The following is a 19,465-nucleotide window of genomic DNA, read 5'->3' as shown; positions in this document are numbered from 1 at the left end:
AGATCACCACATGCCACTGCCTTTTCACACATACCCTCCCCTGCCTGCAGCTCTCAGATTATCATCACTATCTTGTCCATGACAACAGGAAAATACTTCTCTGTAACATGTTTCACCTGTTCCCTTGCTCTGCTTGCTAGGCTTTCCCATTCTCTGCTGATCTCATCCAGTCATCACAACACTGTAAACCACTCACCTTCCCGTTTTACAGTGCCCTTCACATTCAATATTCTTTCTAGGACAATCTACCTGAAATGTAATTTTTTTTTCAACTATGTGGGAAAGTTACAGCAGACAAATGATAAACTTGTGGGGACAAATTTATATTTAAAGTTTCATATAAAAATTCTCAGAGATGCATGGGTGCTTCCTTTGCTGCAAGGATAGAACTGATGCTGATCACTGCTTTAGAAATAAAATCACAAAACCCAGAAGTGAAACACTTCATAAAAATGAAAATCATTTGCTACAAACAAATGTAAAGAAGAATGCTCTTGCAACTGAACAGTAAAGTGGTTTTCGAACACTAAATAGTAAAACTCTAGCTACCCTTCCCAGCAGACATCCCACAATGCATAAACCAGATCTCACTCAGCCTCCGTCATGGGCAATACCAGAAGAGCTCAAGCTACTTACTCTGCAGTTCTGATGGGTTCTAAGGCAGCTCATAAGGCTGTCATACAGGCCTGGCAGCAAAATTAAGTTGTTCTTATTCCACGTTCAACAATGTTTTCCTGTGATAGGAATCCTTGAAATAAAATTCCCTATCCAAAGTTGCACCCTCCTGTGGTTATCAGACAAAATAAATTGAGCACAGCTGACTGAAATTATTCTGATTCAATTATTCCATGAACACTTCAACTAACCACATTTATCAGCCTCCTAAACTCATAAATCATAGCAATCTCTGTTGGGAAATTCAAAATTGATGTGGCCCTGCCTGAATCAGAGAAGGCAGTAGGCATCTGACAGCCTTGAGGAGCAGACTTGTGTGAGTTGATTGGAATTTCTAGCAGTATTAATCTTAATAACCTCAGGTAGCTTCCTCCCAGCAGCCAATGTCTTTCCACACAAGCAGTGACGGAGGGAGCACTGCAACAATTACCCCTCGTTCTCTCCAGGTGACTCTCTTTTCTGATGAATATGAACACGTCAGTCATAATCAGACTTCCTCCGTACCCCTTCCCAGCTCTCAGTAATGACCAGTCCAAAGCCTGTAGAATTTAAATTGTGATTTGAGCCTTGAGGTATAGGACACAGAAACAGAAACCAGAATACCTCCTGATAAAGCAGCATGAAGACTTAAAAACAAAAGCAGCTTTTTCCTCTGCCTTAGAAGAAGTGCCTGTGAACTGCAATAGAAAAATGTACAGCTTTTATCCAAGTCATTCACACAATAGATTGAAGATATTCAAATTGTATTAACACTGAAAATAGATGATTAAAACATAGATCAGAAATATGCATCCATCTAGGAAACTGAATCCAAGTAACTGTCATTCACAACTGACAGCATGGTCAGAACAGTTGTCGAAGCTCTCTGGTGTTTGCTTTGCGACAGATTAAACAGCTTCCACTGTGACGAAGCTTTCATTTGTGCTTTCCTTAACAGACTTTCCAATATTAAGATGTACCAGATTTCTCCCATTTCACCCAGATTGACTTCTAAGGAAAAAAAAAGGCAACATCGAAGCATCTATGGCTCCATCCACCTACCAGCTGCTACTGGCAGATATGTACCCACCCAAGCCTAACTCTTTTGTAGTTGGAAATAAATGTGTTATACAGCAACTCTCATGACAATAAGGAAACATTCTTAAGAAGATGCTTTCCTGTTTGTGCTGGTATATCATTATCCTGAGTAACATAATCCTTTTTTTGGGAAGCAATTTTAGATAGGTAACTTCTGCTCAAAATGCTGATATGTATATACTGAGACATGGCTGGAAGTACTAAAATGAGTGCTTTACTCCACAAACTACATGTTGGAAAACAGATCATTCTTATTCACCATCTTTGCAAAGTCAAGTCCCAGGCATTCTCCCCACCTACTATTTTCCAGCCAGAGACAAAATTGGTTCATTACTTGCTTTAACAGAAACTCTTTCCAATGATGAAAAACATTTGCAGTTTTTTTTCTTCAAGTGTGTTTGAAGACAAGTTCAATTTAGCATTCTATATGATATTCCACCCATCCTCTTTGGAAAACAGAACACTGTAAGGGAAATCATACAAACTGTTGGGCTATAATTCTGGCTATTCCATGTAATAAAATGGATAATCCACACTTTGCTGCATGAATGGGATCGTGTAAGTTCTGATATTTGCTAGTATTTTGACTGATGTTTATAAAAAAAGCTCGCTTAAAAACACACAAACAAAACATTCATAATTTGGCTAAAATTTCCTCACTCTGAAACACATTTCCTTATCCAACTCCATGCACTGCTGTTCCACATAACTCCAAGTATCAGTACCATTTCTGCTATTTGCCAGTCTGTCTTGTCTTCTGAATTCTTCACAAATTTTTAGAAACTGGCAGTGGCTCAGTGAATTTGTCTGCCAAGTCTATTGCCACCCCAGGATTCAGCTAATCTAGATTTACCAATTAGGATGGGGTATCTTTGGGTTTTGCAAGGTTTTCTCCTCAATTCATTCTGTTTAGGAGCTTTTCCACAGCTCCTCATGCCAAAATCCTGAACTCTGGGCAGCATTGGAATAAATGGTCAATTTGCTGAGAAGGTACATTACAGGTCTTCCCTGCTCAGCCCAGCTGCTTGGCAGCTGTTGCTCTAGCTCCAGGGCAACAGCAACCACTTGCCACACATATCCACACTGGGAGCTTGACTCCTGGATTTAGTAAGACTCATTCATCTCTTTCTCCCCAGAGCTATCTTCTGTGCTGGAGCACTAAAACCCCTTTATGAAGTTGGAGCTGCCACAGCACAAAAAACTGTCGTGTCAAAACAGGTTTTCCCAAAAATAGCTCAGAATTCTGTAAGGTAAGTTAGTGTGGGCCTCAGATACTTTATTAATCACATCTGATATCTTGGGATGTTCTGACTACGACACTCCCTTGAAGTCATAAACAGGGGGATAAACAGTGTCTGTCATAAACAGATGCTTCTGCAGATTTAACTAGTGTGACTCAAGATTAACAGCCTACTCGAAATTTTCTTCCTGCCTCTCAGGTTACTGCTCCCTCAGGTTAATTACCCCATCTGACAACTGCACTGAAAGGGACAACAACTGCTCATGTGTGCAGCTGCAACCTGATATCTGCTAAAAGTCCTAATCCCCTAAAACATACATGTTCGGACTAATAACTTATGGATCTAACCCATATGAACCATCTTCAATATCAGAACTAAAATGCTGCAACATAAAATGGCAATTCTCTAACACTTAAATCAGTTAACACAGAAAATTAACATGGCAGAAATTCAAGGACCTTTAATATCACAGCCAAAAGAAGCAAATAATATTGTTGGGGTTTTTTTACTCCTTACCCCTGTACCCTTTTCTTTACTTCACTTATTGCCAATTTCTTCCATCTTTGCTATTTCTCTTTTCCAAGTGATCCAAATTTCCCTGATCCTTTTTCAATTCACTTTTCACTCTGTATTTGTCAGTCTTTCTTTTACTTTCTTGTCTCCTTTGTCATTCACTCCAGATCTCTGTGTGTCATTTTCTTCTCACTTCACTAGCTTCTGAATGACCAAAGTGGTAGGTGGAATGAGAAGAAGCAATGTGCAAATTGTTTTGGAGAGTATCCACAGCTTCGCACCTTGCAGCTCCCCTTTATGGCGAGGCCAGGCTTCGTTAAAAACTGATTTGCAGTTTTCTCTCGGTCACTTCACAGGCTTTCTGCAGCCTCAGAATGACACTTATACCTCAGGCACCACAACAAAACTTTATGCACTTTCTTCATATCCTCTAGAAAAAAAAAATACCCCGGACATGCTCTGTGAAGCCAAATGGAAGCTCTATAGCACTACAAACTCACGTCCAAATGCTGATCTAATTATCGTTACCTACTTCTCACTGCTTCACAGCTGTGTCAAAGACGGATCTACCCAGTAGTGTCTTACCATGCCAGACTACAGGCAGACGATACTGTTGAAGTCCATCTTAAACTAGCTGCAGAATTTCAGTCTCAAACACTGCAAGAGGTACCAGGTTGAAAGATTAAGAAATTCCAAATGAAGAGAAAAATACAGAACTAATGTTATCTGTTGTCTGTTAGAAAATAAAATGTTCTGAAAGCTTAATTCTTTACAAAGCACTGCTTTCAACTAATTTTAGTGTTGTACGTGATCCAGATCACATGGCTTCTTCTTTCCATTCAACTTTGTGAATCAAAAAGGTACAAGGTAAGGACAACTGGTCTAGAGCAAACATCAAGTCTATCCAAGCCATGTTCTTCATTCATTCTAATGTTGACAAGCTATTCATTAACTTTATGGGCTTCAGTATAGGTCAAGCTAATTTTAGAACTACCAATACAGGCAAAGTTCAGGTCCATATTGAGAGGTGGTGTTTTTTGGCATTTAGTGGTTGGTTGGGTTTTTGGTTTTTTGTTAAGTTTTTCTTAATTTTAAATTAGTACCATTTTAGTTCAAGTAAAACAGATTGTTATTTAAAGCTTCTTATTAAATGGCCAAGACTCGTATTGACTTGGATCAGTTTCACTTAGATCATGCTCAAAACCTTTAAAAAAATATTATCAATTCCTTTCTTCTTCAATAATTCACTTTCTGCAAAATAAAAATACCACATTTCAAGCATTTTTTTAATTCTACACCAGACACATATATTAAATTGGTGACAAAGAAAAGATTTTCAGCACCTGGAATAAAACAAATTTTTAGATGGCAAGACTGACAATATGACATTTTTAAGGAAAACTATAACTCACTTTTTCAAAATCAAGACTTATTAAAGCTTCTTATCTGGACACGGTCTGTAAAGAAAGAAAAGTTATTTAAGAGGTGTTTAAAAACACAACAATTTTGTGCTTACCAATGCTGATATGTGACTGTATAAACAGCATTCTCTGATATACTGAAACAACCCACAGCTGTGAGATAAATCAGACCATGATTTCAACTTCCAAAGCAAAGATGGACTCCTTGCTGTACAGAAATCTGTTTGCCTTCATAGTCTTATTGCCAAGGAGTATTTTGCAACAAGATAGTTTCCAAAAACAACACTGGGATTCTGTAAGAAATTCATCTGAGATGTGTGTTTTCTGAAATCCCCTAAAACACACCTTACAACAGAAGTAAACATACAGAGAGAAACATGCAGGAGCAATGTAAGAGACTATTGTTAACTTCTTTTTTCTACCTCTACTGGCAAATAGCCCATGTCCAGGGAGGTAATTAAAGACTGGACAAGCACACAGGGATTCTCTGCCAGTACTCTTTGTAGTGTCCAGCAATTGACGGTTCAAAAAGATCTTCTAAGCCAGAGATGCTGCCTTTATATTTAGCAACCTTTAATGGATTCATCTTTCAAGTACTGGTTCAGTTACTTTCAAGTCATGTAAACTTCAACATTAATGAGAAATTTTTTTCTCTTTGTGCAGGTTTCTTTTTTTTTTTTTTTGCAGGGGGAAGGGATTGTTAAAGAGGAGTGCCAGAGCTCACCTTCATGCCTGTGGAGACCACCTTATTTTGTATGCTTTGAGCCACCACATGCAGATTACATTCAATAACCTCTAGTTCTGGTATCAGGAGAGACACTGAACAATCACTCCTATTCATCCTCTCCCTCTGCCACTTGTGATTTTATGGACTTTTATCATTCCCTCTCAACCATCTGCCTTTCAGTCTATTCAGTTATCCTCATAGAGGTGTTGCATGCTATTCATCATTCCTGTCACTCTTCTCTAAAATCTTTCCCAGTTTTACTACATTGGGTTTGAGATGGAAGAACTCAGAACTACACACAGCATTCAAGATGCACATACATCACAGATGTATAAATATATGTATTATTTTGGGGGATTAATAATGTTTTATTTTCTTTAATTGCTTGCTAGTAATTCCCAACATTTTAATTAAAATTTTAACCTCTATTAATCTGATGTTTTAGAAGATCTATAAAACCTCCAAGATCTTACTTCCAAGTAACAGCCATATATTGGTGGCCCACAGTATGTAAAATAACTGTTCTCCCATATTAGTTACTTCATATTTCCTGTACTGAATTTTATCTACCATTTTATCATCCAGCCACTCCATGAAGTAAGGCCTTTTCATAGTTCTTCAGTCATATTTACTACTCTGAACAGTCTCTGCAAACTTTGCCATATTTCTATGCAGCCCTTTTTCCAAAAGGTCGTGTGAAACACATGCCTATGCACAGATCTTTGTGGACTTCATCAGTAATTTTTTTTTTTGCCAGGAAATGTAATTTCTTCCTGCTTCCTATTTCCTATCTTTTAATCAGTTATTTAACCATCTTAGAACCCTTTCTTCTATCCTACAGCAGCTTGCTTGCTCTAACAGCCTGGGATGAAACCTTGTCAAAAGCCTTTCCTTTCTGAAGATCATTTCCATATTGCTGCCAGTGTTGTACATGTAGCTCAGATCCCACTTTACAGACACCTGAAAATGATTAAAAATTGACCCTTCCTGCTCTCTTGATTCTACTGTAATGCATTTTCATTCAAATCTACCTGCTAGTCCCTTCCTTTCGAGTGTTCATCCCCTCTCATCTTCCCTATTGAGTGATATACACATTTAACAAAATTAAAACAAAAGAAAACATTTCTCGGTATTATTTGTTTAGAGAGCTTTTCAGCTCATATAAGCTCACAATATTAAAGGAAATAAAGCCACATAAAAATTAGTCTGAAATCTATCCTGCATTTATTACATGTTAAAAATCAAGTCAAATCCCACACAGGGTTATGCCATTTCCCTGTCACCTTCACACTGCAAGCCATATACATTGCTAGACAATAAAGTTTCAATAGATCTTTATTGCTAATGTGAAGAAAATTTTTAAAGAATTCCCCTGCATGCCAAAGGTGTACTGCAGAGGTATATGTTCTTTTTCCTGGGGTGGGTGGGGTGGAGAGGGTGGTGCACAGGTGGGACAGACACGACACCCAACAAGGCTTTGTGTCTGAAGATTAAAAGCTCCGCACATAAAGCACCCCAACCAAGGATATTCAGACAACTGAAGCAATACAAATTTGGAAATGTAGTTTTTCTTACAGTATACAAATGAATAGCTCATGCCTAATTACGTATTGAAACAATTCAAAATAGCACAAGTTTAAAATCTTAACACAGAAAATCAGATCATCAGAATTTCCAATGAAGCATTCATTCTGGAGCAAACAGGCAACATCATAACACAAATACAAACAATAATACAAATGATTTAATTGGATTACTTCACTCCTATGAATTCTTCCAAGTACGCTCTTTAAGAAAGCCAGAAATAGAATTCAACAGTCATCTTTTCTGGCTGTTTTGGACTATACCAGTCAGTCATACTCTCGAAGCGTGATCTCACTGAAGCAGCTGTGTATACACAACAAATCACATTTGGACATGTTTCGATCCAGGAGTGGGTAAGGACAAACAGAGGTGAGCAGCAGGCTGTCCCTCAACACTAACACCAACAGTTGCCATAGCAACAGAAGGAATCACTGTAAGAGGCTGGTATCGATCTTTCCATCCCATGTTCATTGCCATTTTTTCAGAGTGGTCTTACACAATGGTACCACAACCAACACCACTGCACATACCCAGGTTCTGAAGTCAAAGGGAAGTAATGGTGGTGAAAAGGCAACAGGGAATAATTAGTGCTGCAGTTAGGCTAGGTACACAAAGAGCAAGCAGCAGAATTTCCATCTGAGTGCAAGCTATGCCAGGGGAGGGGGGGTGTCAGTATGTACAGGCGTGTTTCACTGTGCCTTCCATCTACATTTCAAATTTCCTGCGTGATCTCCTACAGTGCAGCATCTGCCTGTTCTCAGCATTTGCAACAAGACAGTGACCAATGTCTCGGTCAAATATTGCAAAGAGTAGGATATAGCAAAGGATATTTTGTGCTTAGTTGCAAGCCTGCTACATCATGTCAGCATATTGCAGATTGGCACAGACCAGAAGGATCAAAAAGAAAGTCTAAGTAGACAAATATTAAAGAGATTTTTCAGGGTAACAAAGGCATAGCTCCAGAACCCCTCACAGCACAACTAAATCTATAAATATGGGATAACATATTACATGAGTATATCACAGATTTTGGTAAAGACAAACTTTGTTTCCAGTAACAAGACATAACTGAGAATTGCATTTAGTTCATAAATTACAGGATGGTACTTTGTTGATACTACCATAAGGCTTAAATGAAAAATATATTCTAAAAGGTTTCACTTTCACAAAAAACATTTCTTCTGAAGACATGCAAAAATGGAAGATTATTATACTGAGTTAAGAAAGCCTTTTAAGACCATTCCTAACTGTATTTGTGGCCAGAACAGTTAACAGAATGTAGCCCTAGTTAAGAGCAGAAGCCTGCTTATATAAGAAATATAAAATATCATTCTTGTAAACAAGTAGATCACTTCTGCTACATGCACCCTACATTGTCCCAGTCCTGTATCAGCATAATAACATTTCTGTAATTCATTATATTTGCATGAAGCTGATGTAATAAAGCAATAGTAGGAAAAGTACCCAGTATCTCCAGAAACTTCATAGTTCACAAAGTGATTAACCTCTGAAGGCTACGTAGCACAGCCTTCAGAAAATGCACCATAGTTTCCCCAAGGTAAATACAAAAAACAAATTAGAAGTGTCTATATTAGTACAGACATTCTTAACAAAATTTTAACATCTATACTTAATAAAAATAGATCCTGAAAAAAACGCTAAACAATACCTACCGGTTGTGTACATCAAGATAACAACTCCATCATAATCCAAACAAATTATAACAGTATGTGATATTTAAGAGCTCTGGGAACCCTGTTAATAACAAGTCTCCCATCATAACTTAAAGAGGCAAATAGCCACGGGTCTGCTGAGGACCATTCAACTGCATACACGCTATCTTCATGTTCTTCATAGGTAGCTATTACACTGTCCTGAAGGGGCTCTTTAATCCTAAAATTGAAAAACAAAACAAAACAAAACAAACAAACAAAAATAGTAAGGATTTGTGAATACACTCCATTTTAAAAGCAAAATCAAGTGTCACTAACATCTAAATATGTAAAATCCCATTTAAAGTATAAGAATGCAGTAGTAGGTTCTAGGGAAATGTTTTATACCATATGTTTGCATGTACTTATGTTTTAGATAGCACAAAAAAGTCAAGTCAATGCTAAAGACCCCATTTGCAGGGACAAAGTAGTTCTTACTCTCAACTTCAGTGAATTTCCAAGTCTCTCTCTCACTCTCTAAAGCAAGTTAAACTACACTGCATGATCTAAATGCACTTAAACACATCTTTTTACCAACATCTTTTTTCTCATCATGCTCCACCCCTTCCTCTACCCCTTCACTGTTAAAAGAATTCTTAAAATAATAGACAGTCTTAGAGATGTGTAGATAGGTAAGAAGTTGCAGTCCCTAACATCAGTCTGTCCTGCGCTGCCATCCTGGACCCATTCCCTCGAGAGTAATGGAATGGGGATGGAGGCACCACTCTGAATACTTTGATTTTTATCTCCCATTGCTAGATTTACATCAGCACTGGATTATCATCCACTATTGTATAACTCACCCTCTCACTGCAAAACCCAAGCTCCTGGTCACCTACATCACCAAAGACAGACAGATTCCCTTTTGCATTGCAAATACTTACAAACAGATTCAGGCAACTCTCTGAAGTCCAAACCACCCAAGAGTCATTGATTGTGCTCTGCTAGCTGAGCACAGCCCTTCTTCCCTCCATTCACAAAGCAAATCCCTCCTCTCAGAACACCACTACAGCACATTATTCTGTAGCTACAGGGTAGGTGACTTTTCAGAGGATGACCTTAGCGCTCCTTCACCCACAGAGAATCGTCTCTGACAGGAATCAGTCGGCCCTTCAGTAGCATCCCTCCACCTCCTAGGAACAGCCTTGTACTACAGCTGTAATACTCCTCACAGAAGCAAAGCCAAAGAGCCTTGTGAATGCCATTCAATCATTTAAACAGATGCTACTACTAGAGAAATGAGGTGTTGTTATTGCTGTCTTTGCCCTTTACTGCTGGTGTCTGAAAGCAGTTCTGCAATCACAAAGACTACACGGTAACACAGTCAAATTGCTCGCAGGATATGCCTGCTCCACCTAGCCAGCCGAGCCAGCTGTGAATCTAACACTGCAATTAAAATTGAACTGGATTTAATGAAGAAACCAAAAGCAGTCTCGTACTGCAGAATAGCTTCAGGTATGTAGTTTCAAGAATTTTTATAATTTACTTGTGCTACGTTAAAGGTCAACTAACCAAAAAAAGGTCATAGCACAACCAACATGCACCCTCTGGTTAATTGCAAAGAGCAAGCTGGTTTTGAAATTCTCCTGAATACCTACTTTGATGCAAACCATCTAACAACAGAGAGCTAACAAACACACACAGACACTTCACAGCCTGCAATGTGTTTTCCTAAGTTGCTGTTAACTGACATGCCCTGCTAAGCAAAAGTTGGTCATGTCCCCAGACAGCAATGTGCTTCACGCGGTGCTCACCCACTTACCCACAACTCCATTATTCTGAAGGTTTCAGATGTCTCTCTGGCTAAGCAGGGGAGTAATGCACAGTGCACATGGCTGTCAGGGGACACGACCGACTTTCAGTTAACCAGGAGTCTCAGTTAACCAAAGGTTGGAAAAACAAGGACAAATAAGCTTCTAGATTATACTATTTTCTGTATGCTCAGAGCTGTTTCAGTGCTTCATTTAAATAACACAGCTCATCTAATTTAATTTACAGAAGTCATGGGGGAATGAGTGTTCAGGAAAGAAGCCCATAGATGAACTTCTGTTTGGCATTTCCATTTATAACTATAGTTTTTAACTGTCTTTTGTTTATACACAGAATTTTTTCTTGGGTACAAAAGTATATTCTGTGCCTTCCCAGAAAAAGAAAGCATGTTATTCCGTGCCATTCTTCAGGCCACATGAGTTCAGTTTTTGGTGTTGCTTTTTTGTTTTAAATAGTATAAATCTGTGATAATATTATATATAGACTACTTATAGAAGTGATCACTTGGTGATCACAACTTGTGTCTCAGGAACAATATAGAACATCCAAAAGAAACTGTCCATAAGCATCCTTTACAAACATGATGAATGAAAACAGATTAGTCTTTAAATTATGTAATGGCTAATGAACTCAGAAGGATTAGGCTAGTGAAATAAAGAGCAGAATTCATTTAATGTATGTGAAAGACTGTTCTAAAAAAATTTAAAAAAAACCCAAAAAACCCAAAAAGAGCAAAGTTGTTTGTGACCTTACCCAATGCTAAGATATTTCCAAGAAAACACCTCAGATTTCTCTACATTTTGGCTATATGTGTGCTTTTTTGGTAATCCAAAAACAGGCTGAGGACACCATTTTTGAATCTATATGAACCTAGGGTACTTAGAATTGTTCCTTTTCTGAGTCCCACAATTATCTATTTACTCTCAATGAAATTTTACACATCTTTTACACATTTTTATTTATTAAAGAATCAGGTCAGACTCTTCTAACTCCCCAGATTATACATATAATATGGTTAATGCAAGAAGTTAAAGACTTAAATAAATGTCAGTGTCATAACTGTTAAGGTAAAAAATACCCTTTAAATATATATATATATATATATATATATATATAAACAGAGCCTACAAAAATACTATTTTCATCACAGCACATACTAGTGGAACGCATAAAAATCAACTTGTAAGTATCTTATGATGCTTTTGTCTATTTAGATATTTTAATTATCCTTCTATTGGTATCAGTTACTACAATTTTATTTCTCCTTAATATACAGTAGGCCATGTCATAGCACTGACGAGTGTACTTTTTGGAATACTCTATTCATAAAGTATCAATGTTTAAAAGAATATTTCTATACTTTAACGTGCATTATTCTTATCTCAGAAACTTTCCATTTTGTAGTTATCAACTCCTGATGAAAATGGTCAGGTTACTAGCTTTCTTAGGTCAAAGATGTAACACTGAACACCGAGCACTGGATACTAGGATAGTCAGGTGCCTGTGGCAGATTTTGGAACAGGGAGGCGAGTTCAGGAACTGCAATTTCTTCCCAGTTTGAGAAGATCAGGAATAGGAAGAGTAGCTGTATAGAGCTGGATATGAAGTAAACTTTCTTCTATGCTACTTTAATATCTATAATTCAGGTTGTCACCAAAACGGATATATCTGTTTTTACATAAAAGCCTCAGGCTATGGGTATAACAATAGCTATGTATATATAGCATGCCTATATGTGTACAAAACAGCTATGTATAGCATGTATAGCTATGCTATAGCTAGTTCAGTGTCCTACAGGTGTAGGTGCTTGGCCTACTGATCCCTTGATAGAACAGTCTGTGTAGACTGCATTTGATAAGCATACTTGGTAATCACTTGTTGTGCCTGTCAAGCTCAGTAAGCTATCTTCTTCCTTGCCCTACACCTTACTGCCCTTTAAAAAGCTTCTCTAGTTTCTTGTTTTCCCATACTATTTTAAAGATTTTATTCTGACCAGACTAAAATTCCTTTTCTTTTCTTATATATATTCTTCTATGGTACCAACTGACAGGGCATTACACTCTTATGTCACTAAGAATTCACAGCATGAAATGTGCAATCTCTACCTACATCATGCATAAATTTTAGACCTGTGCCCACAGAGAGCTGAAACTGGACTGCGTTCTCTTTGTAATCTTATTCAAATAGCACGACCCTGACCAGCTTCTATGAAAAGAGAGGAGCTTTTATTTTACCAGATAACTTTGAGGTTAATTGTGCTACAGATTTGAGAAAGAAGCCTGTTCGGCCTTGGATAATTATTTTCATGTAGAGAGCTGTTATTTCCAATTACTTCTCATGCTAACAACCACTAAAGTTTGCAGTGCTTGCAATTCTGTTTTGTCACCACAATATTCAATAAAATATGGTTTTCAGTCAGCAAAAGTCATTAATTCCTTATCACCATCAAAATTAAATCCTCTTTAATCTAAAAATCACTATGAAATAGAAGTGAATCAATAGAGCAGCAACAGGTACTGCAGCATCCAAAAATGAATCCTGAAGAGCATGGCACTGGATTCCAGAATAAACCATGTGGACGGCCTTTCCCTTTAACTTCAGGAGAAAATTGTTTCTGGTAAGATTAGACAACACAATACTTGCTTCTTCATTCTCTTAAGAAAAACTGAATTCAAGTATGTTTATACTTGAACACAATTTTTATAGATAATAATTGGCCATTCATACTATTCCAAGGATTATCTTTTTAACTCAAAAAAGAGCTTTCTGAACTGCTTCTACAGGAAAACATGATCTTTAAAAACAGGAAAAGTGTATTTTTATATAACAGGTTTCACAGATGTCCTAATATGCAAAATAAATTAAGGAAGGTATACCTACTCATGAGGGTTAAAGAAAGAAATAGTACAGAAAAACTATGAGCTTTTAAAGCAAAATAGTCCAGAAACTGAGAAGTGCTGCTGCACTAAATTTGGCCCAGGTTCTTACACATCCAGTGAAGTAAAGTCCTAAATCCTAGCATTCCCCAAAACACAAACTATTTAAGCTGTTTTAATTAATTGACTCTCTTGGTTGATTCCATAGCATAATCCTATGACTTCTAGATTTCTCCAAGACATAAATGCCACAAGCAAAATGGCATAAAAATTAACACTATTGACAGCTGTGTGAAAATATCCTGAAAGCCTGCCTCAGCATGTTTGGCAAATCCTATTCAAAATATCAACGCTGACAAATATCTCTCCTGAAGTCACAGATGCATATACAAAGGTGTTATGTTAGATCACACAGTTCATATGTATTATCATGAAACCACATAACTTATTATTCAAAAAGCTCCAACTGCATTTCTATCACAAAAAGTAGAAACCACCAGTTCCTTTAAATGGAACTTGACAGAAGTATCTTTCAATGGAGAGGCCAGCCACCATTTTTTCTCTGGTCCATTCTGACGGCTGAAGATGATTCTAATTTTAATTAAGAATAATTCTAATTCTAATTAATATTTTAATGAGAAATCTCATTAAAACCTTTACAATCTCAAGTGAGATACTCTGTACTGGAAGGACTAATCCTTTACATCTCTCAGCTTTAAATATATAATGGTGAGAAGCACTTGTGTTAGATCTTGTTCTGTTCGTATCAAAGGACATTGTGCTTAACATCTATGGCGAAAAAGATGGAAACATAAGCCTTCAGGAAAAACTCTAAAACTACATTTCCTAACATGAAATTTCTGGTACAATCTTCAAAAGATAACAAAGACAAGGATCATCTTAGAACATATTGTCAAAAAATGTAGCAAAAGAGAGAAGGCAGCATACTGACCTTAGTAATCAGTTCTGCTAGTGAAACAGCAGACATCTTAAGCTCCTAAACCCCAAAGAAAGTTAAGGGAGCTGGTAGCTCCTACTGCTGAATTAAAGTTTAAGGATGGCTTCCTTGCTGGGACTGATGTATAAGCTCAAAACGTTATTGACCATATAAATCTTTTCATTGTTATGGATATAGAATAGGCTTTTTCAATTAAAGAGCAAGTCCTCCATTATCAGTTGAGCCTTATCACAAAGTTCTGGCCACAGAAGTCATGAAGTATGAAAACATTGTTGTAGATGCAGCATGTACCTTGCTGCTGGTGCTCCTAAGACAGCAAATAGTCTTCTCATGCTGCACATTTCCAGTATGCCAAACAGAAACCTAAATAGTTCAAAATTCAAACCTAGAAGGCAAATAAATATGTTGCAATAACAGAAGAAAAGGAATTCTGACTGGTGAGTAAAGATGGCCACACTAAACTGCAAGAACTTGGTAGCTTTTTTTATTGTAGAATTAAAATGACGATCAGACTAGTTTAATACAACAATATATAGACTTACTTACTAACATCAGGAGTTTGGATGACCACAGACTGAAGAAAGGATATAAGACAGTCACCATCTCCCTTTAGAGGAAGACAGTTCCCAGAGCTCGGCAAGTGTCTTACAGGCACTGACAGACATCTTCAGGAGATTTAGAATTCAGGCAAGTTCAGTGTTGCAGGGAGAAAGCAACAGCAGAGTGCAAAACGATTAAAGAAAGAGGTCAAGGAGAAGCCTGACTTAACCAACTGCATTCATAGATGTGGAACGATCCCGTTTTAAATGTTTTGTTCCAATGCGGGCATTGAAAAGCACTCCCTGTGTTCTTATCCAGGCATATTAGCTTTGCTTGGGGAATGAAACCTAAATGCATCCCAAGTACTCACACTCATCTGTTCTATTTTCATTTATTTTGTACACTTTTTTCTACCTCTGGATCAAGGTGCTAGAAATTAAGCTAGTACAGCATTTCATTCCCCATTTTTCAGCTGATTTTTTTTTCCCCATATTTGAACTGTGCATTAAATAATCCAGGGTGGGGACTTGACCAGCACACAGCACAGCTGTCCTCTGGCCACATGCCTATAGCTCTTCTCTGTGGACAGCTTGATCTTCATTTTCAACTACCTACTTTCAACAGAGGCTTTGGGCTTCCCAAACAGAAAGCACTGAAGCCTTTCCTTATTCAGTGCAAGAAAACAAACACAGTTGGCATGTTCCTTCTAGACACATTTGCACAGCTAACATGTTTTGGAGCAAACAAAAACACAGTTAGTGAGAACAGATAAACTCAAGTATATGGCTGATGACAAAAGAAAATCCTACATGGAAGAATCAAAGTCTCCAAAGATGATTCAGAAAGCACCAAATGTCCCTGAATGGCAAATAGTCAGGAGCTATGAGGATACACAAGGGAAGCACATCTCCTTTTCCTGTTTTTAAAATTTGTCCTCCTGCCTACTATGAGACACATGCTAAAGGCTAGGGAGACCTTTGATATGATAGAGGGAGACTGCCTGCGCTTACATTTCTGTGATTGATAAGAGAAACAGCAGCAGCAGCTAAAAAGTAGAGAGAAGGCAGCAAACCAGTTGCTCTGATCTGAATCAGCAGTTAAGAGAAACTGAAGGTAACTTGATTGCAACAAGAGACAGATGTTCATGCAATAGTCCTAGTTATATTGCTTATGAAAGCATGTTCTGGTCTCCAAGAAAGGAGCATATAAAGTCCCAAGATGTCAACACATACACAGACAAACTGAAAGGAGAACCCACTAACAACAAATCCTTAGGAAGAACAGAATACAGCAACTTTTAGTTTGTCTATTCATTACGCAGTGAACTTGAATTCTTTTCCTTAGAAAAAAGTTATCTCCAAATAATTATTTCTCAGCTGTGAACTTTAAAATGTAGGCAGTTACTGCAGCAAATCTGGCAAGAATAAATGAGTGGGTAGACTCATGCATAGTTCTACATGGTTAAACCAGGAAGGGTTAAACTGACATACTACTTGCTTTTGTCTCCAGGCAAAAATACAATAAAAATTAGGAAATTTACTCTCAAATATATTAAAAATTAACCTGAGTTTTAAAGATCTCTGGAAGGAGTCTTAACTGTGTGGAACAGTGTTACAATTCAATGTTTTTAAAATTTTTAAATTTTTAAAAAACAACAAACCCTTGAAGATACAACTGGCACATATTCTTCATTTTTATATTTAATACAAGGAGTATTTTTACAAGTTATTGTATTCAGGACATGAAAAATAGTAGTCCATGAGGAAAAAGCCTTTTCCCTTCTTTCCACTTGATATTTCAACCCTCTTTTGAGAGAGATTTGGTCACTCAGTCTGAAGGTGACTGGCTAGAGACACTAGTTGTACAGACACATGCTCTTTCTGGTGTATTTCAAGATACACCTGAAAAAGACATTCTCTTTTTCAACATTTGTGTGCTGTTTAATAGCAAATCAGATGTGCTCCAAAACAGGATAAAAATCAACCTCATTTTTTTCATTAGACTGGTAACATTTCCTAAAGGTTACAACACATACATAGAAAACACAAAAGCATATGTTCAAATTCTCACTTAACCCAGCTTATTCTATGTGCTTGACTTGATCCAGAGCTCCCTTAAAGTGAATCTTTTCACTGATCCAGTGGACTTTAGAACTGGTCCTCAGCATCACCAACCCCTGTGAACACCACAACCCCCATTGAACACAGAGTGACTGTGCCAATCAGATTTAAAGAGTGTGTTCCACCCAAGACTCTGAGTAAAGAATGAAGTGGGAATTAAAACTACTTACCTGAAAGGCCTGTATACAAAAAACCTAGTCAGCAAAAAAATAGCATGTAAAACATTACAATGAAAAGACAATTATAAGCATCTGCATAAAACTCAGGAAACTTCATACTTCTCTTCTTGATGCTGGTCCTCTTGGTCACTGAGTTCATCATCATCTACCATGTGCCCAAATGGTTCAGAAGAAATTGATACCATATTAGACAGGATAACTCTGCTATCACTGCTTCCTGTAAGGATCAGCTGATCGTGAGAATGATTGTATCTGACGTTCCAGACCCTAAAAAAGTTAAAGCAGAAAGAACAAGATTCTTGGTAGGTAGTGCATCAATGTTAAACATTTTCTTTTGAGAGTGGTACTAAAATTGACCTTTTAAACATTGTAAGTATACATAGAAGTAACAAGCCTCATTTCAAAGACTGTTTTTTGCCATCTTCATTTGGCTTTTAAGCTTTCATATAATCTGTTTTTTATGAGGTACGTTTAAAATTCAACAAATAAGTTAAAAAACCACAACAAAATAACAAAACATACCATTCAATGATATCATTCCTTGGGGGTACATGCCAATTCATTGTTGAGTAAGTCAGATAAATATTTAAGTTCTATATATAAAAATTTCCCCAAAGCAAAATATGGATTAGAATTAGCCTGTTAAACAAAAATCTCACAACATTCTTACAGTGAAGTTTAAAATAGATCCTCAAAAATAGGATTATATTTCTCTTCAAATTTTACATATCAAGTTAACACAAACGTCTTAAGGTTCTTGTTTTATTCTTTTTCTTTGAATATTTTGGAAAAAAAAAAGTATAAATTCTGCTTCTGTTAATTCACATCTTCATTCCCCTCAAAGAAGCTTCAGGGTCCAGATTTATTTTTCAATAACTACTCCAACCCAAATTTTATAAAATATTAACTGTTCATCTTTTCTTAACCACTGAAGAGTGCACACGTCAGACAACAGTCTCTCCTTACTCCGGCCACAGGCCAGAGCAGCAGATACAAATTCTAAAGGTTCTCTCAGAGAATAAAATTACTCACTCGCGTATTCTGACTTAAGGACTTTGAAGAGCATGAAAAAAACGGGGCTGAATTACCAAATGTTTTAACCATTCGACAACAGAACGATGGATGACAGCTGCTCTACTGCACATCAGGTGCATCAGATCAGCCTCCATTTGGGAAGGCACACCTGTGTCCCAGCTGCCCCTATCAGCCAAGTTCTGTGCTGTGCTTCTCAAAGGTGTATCCCAAATCCCAACAACGTTAACAACACTTTCTTGCCAATTAGACTAACATTTTCTTAACTCACAATTACGCAAGGAACACTGACATGTTGAAACTTTTCCTCTATGTAAAAAATGATTATTCACAACAGCACAAACATAGTTAGTTTGCATTGTTCCTAAATGGTAAAATAATTAGCTGAATAAATTACATAAGCCATCCACCCACAAAACAGCATGCAGATAATTTGTTCTACCAGTGGGAATGCTCCTCTAGTGTCTTCACTGGTTCAGTGACATTCCTTGTGTCCCAGAATTTCACCTTGCAGTCATCTCCACAGCTAGCCAGGTAGTACTGTTTATTGGGATTAAAGTCCAGGTCTCGTACCAGCTGTCCATGTGCATTTTCTATGCAATATATCTGTCTGTAAAACACATTAAAAAAATTAAATGGTCTATAAAAAGCTAACTGCACTCCACTGACAGGAATCTGTTTCCCTGGAAACTTGCATAATCCCCTTAACATCCGTAGACCTAGAGTTCCCACTGCTAGTGCACAGTTTGGGGAAATCCCAGCTGTTAACAACAGTGACTTGTATAGATTTCTCAGCTTCCTTTGAAGCTCTGCTCTTTCCATGTTTGCATTAGGATCATCTGGAGTTAAAAGGAAACAGTAGTTCCAGATGATTCTTAGCACAGCTGTGTAACAACTGCTATAAAATGTCTGCTACTAAACCACAATATTTTCAGATAAGAGCTTCCCCACTCCTAAGTAGTTACACTAATTCTCTATCTATGACATCTACTCCTCCCTATATGAAAAGCAGAGATACAAGGGATGCAAGAGATATGAAC

General features: G+C 37.3%; 1 protein-coding gene across 1 annotated transcript in view; it reads right to left on the bottom strand.

The window, feature by feature from the left end:
• Positions 1 to 7,202: 7,202 nt before the first annotated feature.
• Positions 7,203 to 19,465, bottom strand: part of EIPR1 (EARP complex and GARP complex interacting protein 1) — a 74,999-nt gene continuing 62,736 nt past the window's right edge. The window contains exons 7-9 of the mRNA XM_051778338.1: positions 18,868 to 19,035; positions 17,493 to 17,660; positions 7,203 to 9,131 (exon numbers count right to left, since the gene is read on the bottom strand). Coding sequence (XP_051634298.1) covers positions 8,957 to 9,131; positions 17,493 to 17,660; positions 18,868 to 19,035 — 511 coding nt within the window. The 3' untranslated portion in view covers positions 7,203 to 8,956. The remainder of the gene's footprint in view (positions 9,132 to 17,492; positions 17,661 to 18,867; positions 19,036 to 19,465) is intronic.

This window comes from Manacus candei, unplaced genomic scaffold (genome assembly GCF_025592945.1).
Source record: "Manacus candei isolate 608988 ecotype Guabito, Panama unplaced genomic scaffold, ASM2559294v1 h1tg000011l, whole genome shotgun sequence".
Lineage (NCBI taxonomy): Eukaryota > Metazoa > Chordata > Aves > Passeriformes > Pipridae > Manacus > Manacus candei.
Note: the sequence above shows the minus strand (reverse complement) of the source record. Positions and strands in the feature narration are given on the sequence as shown.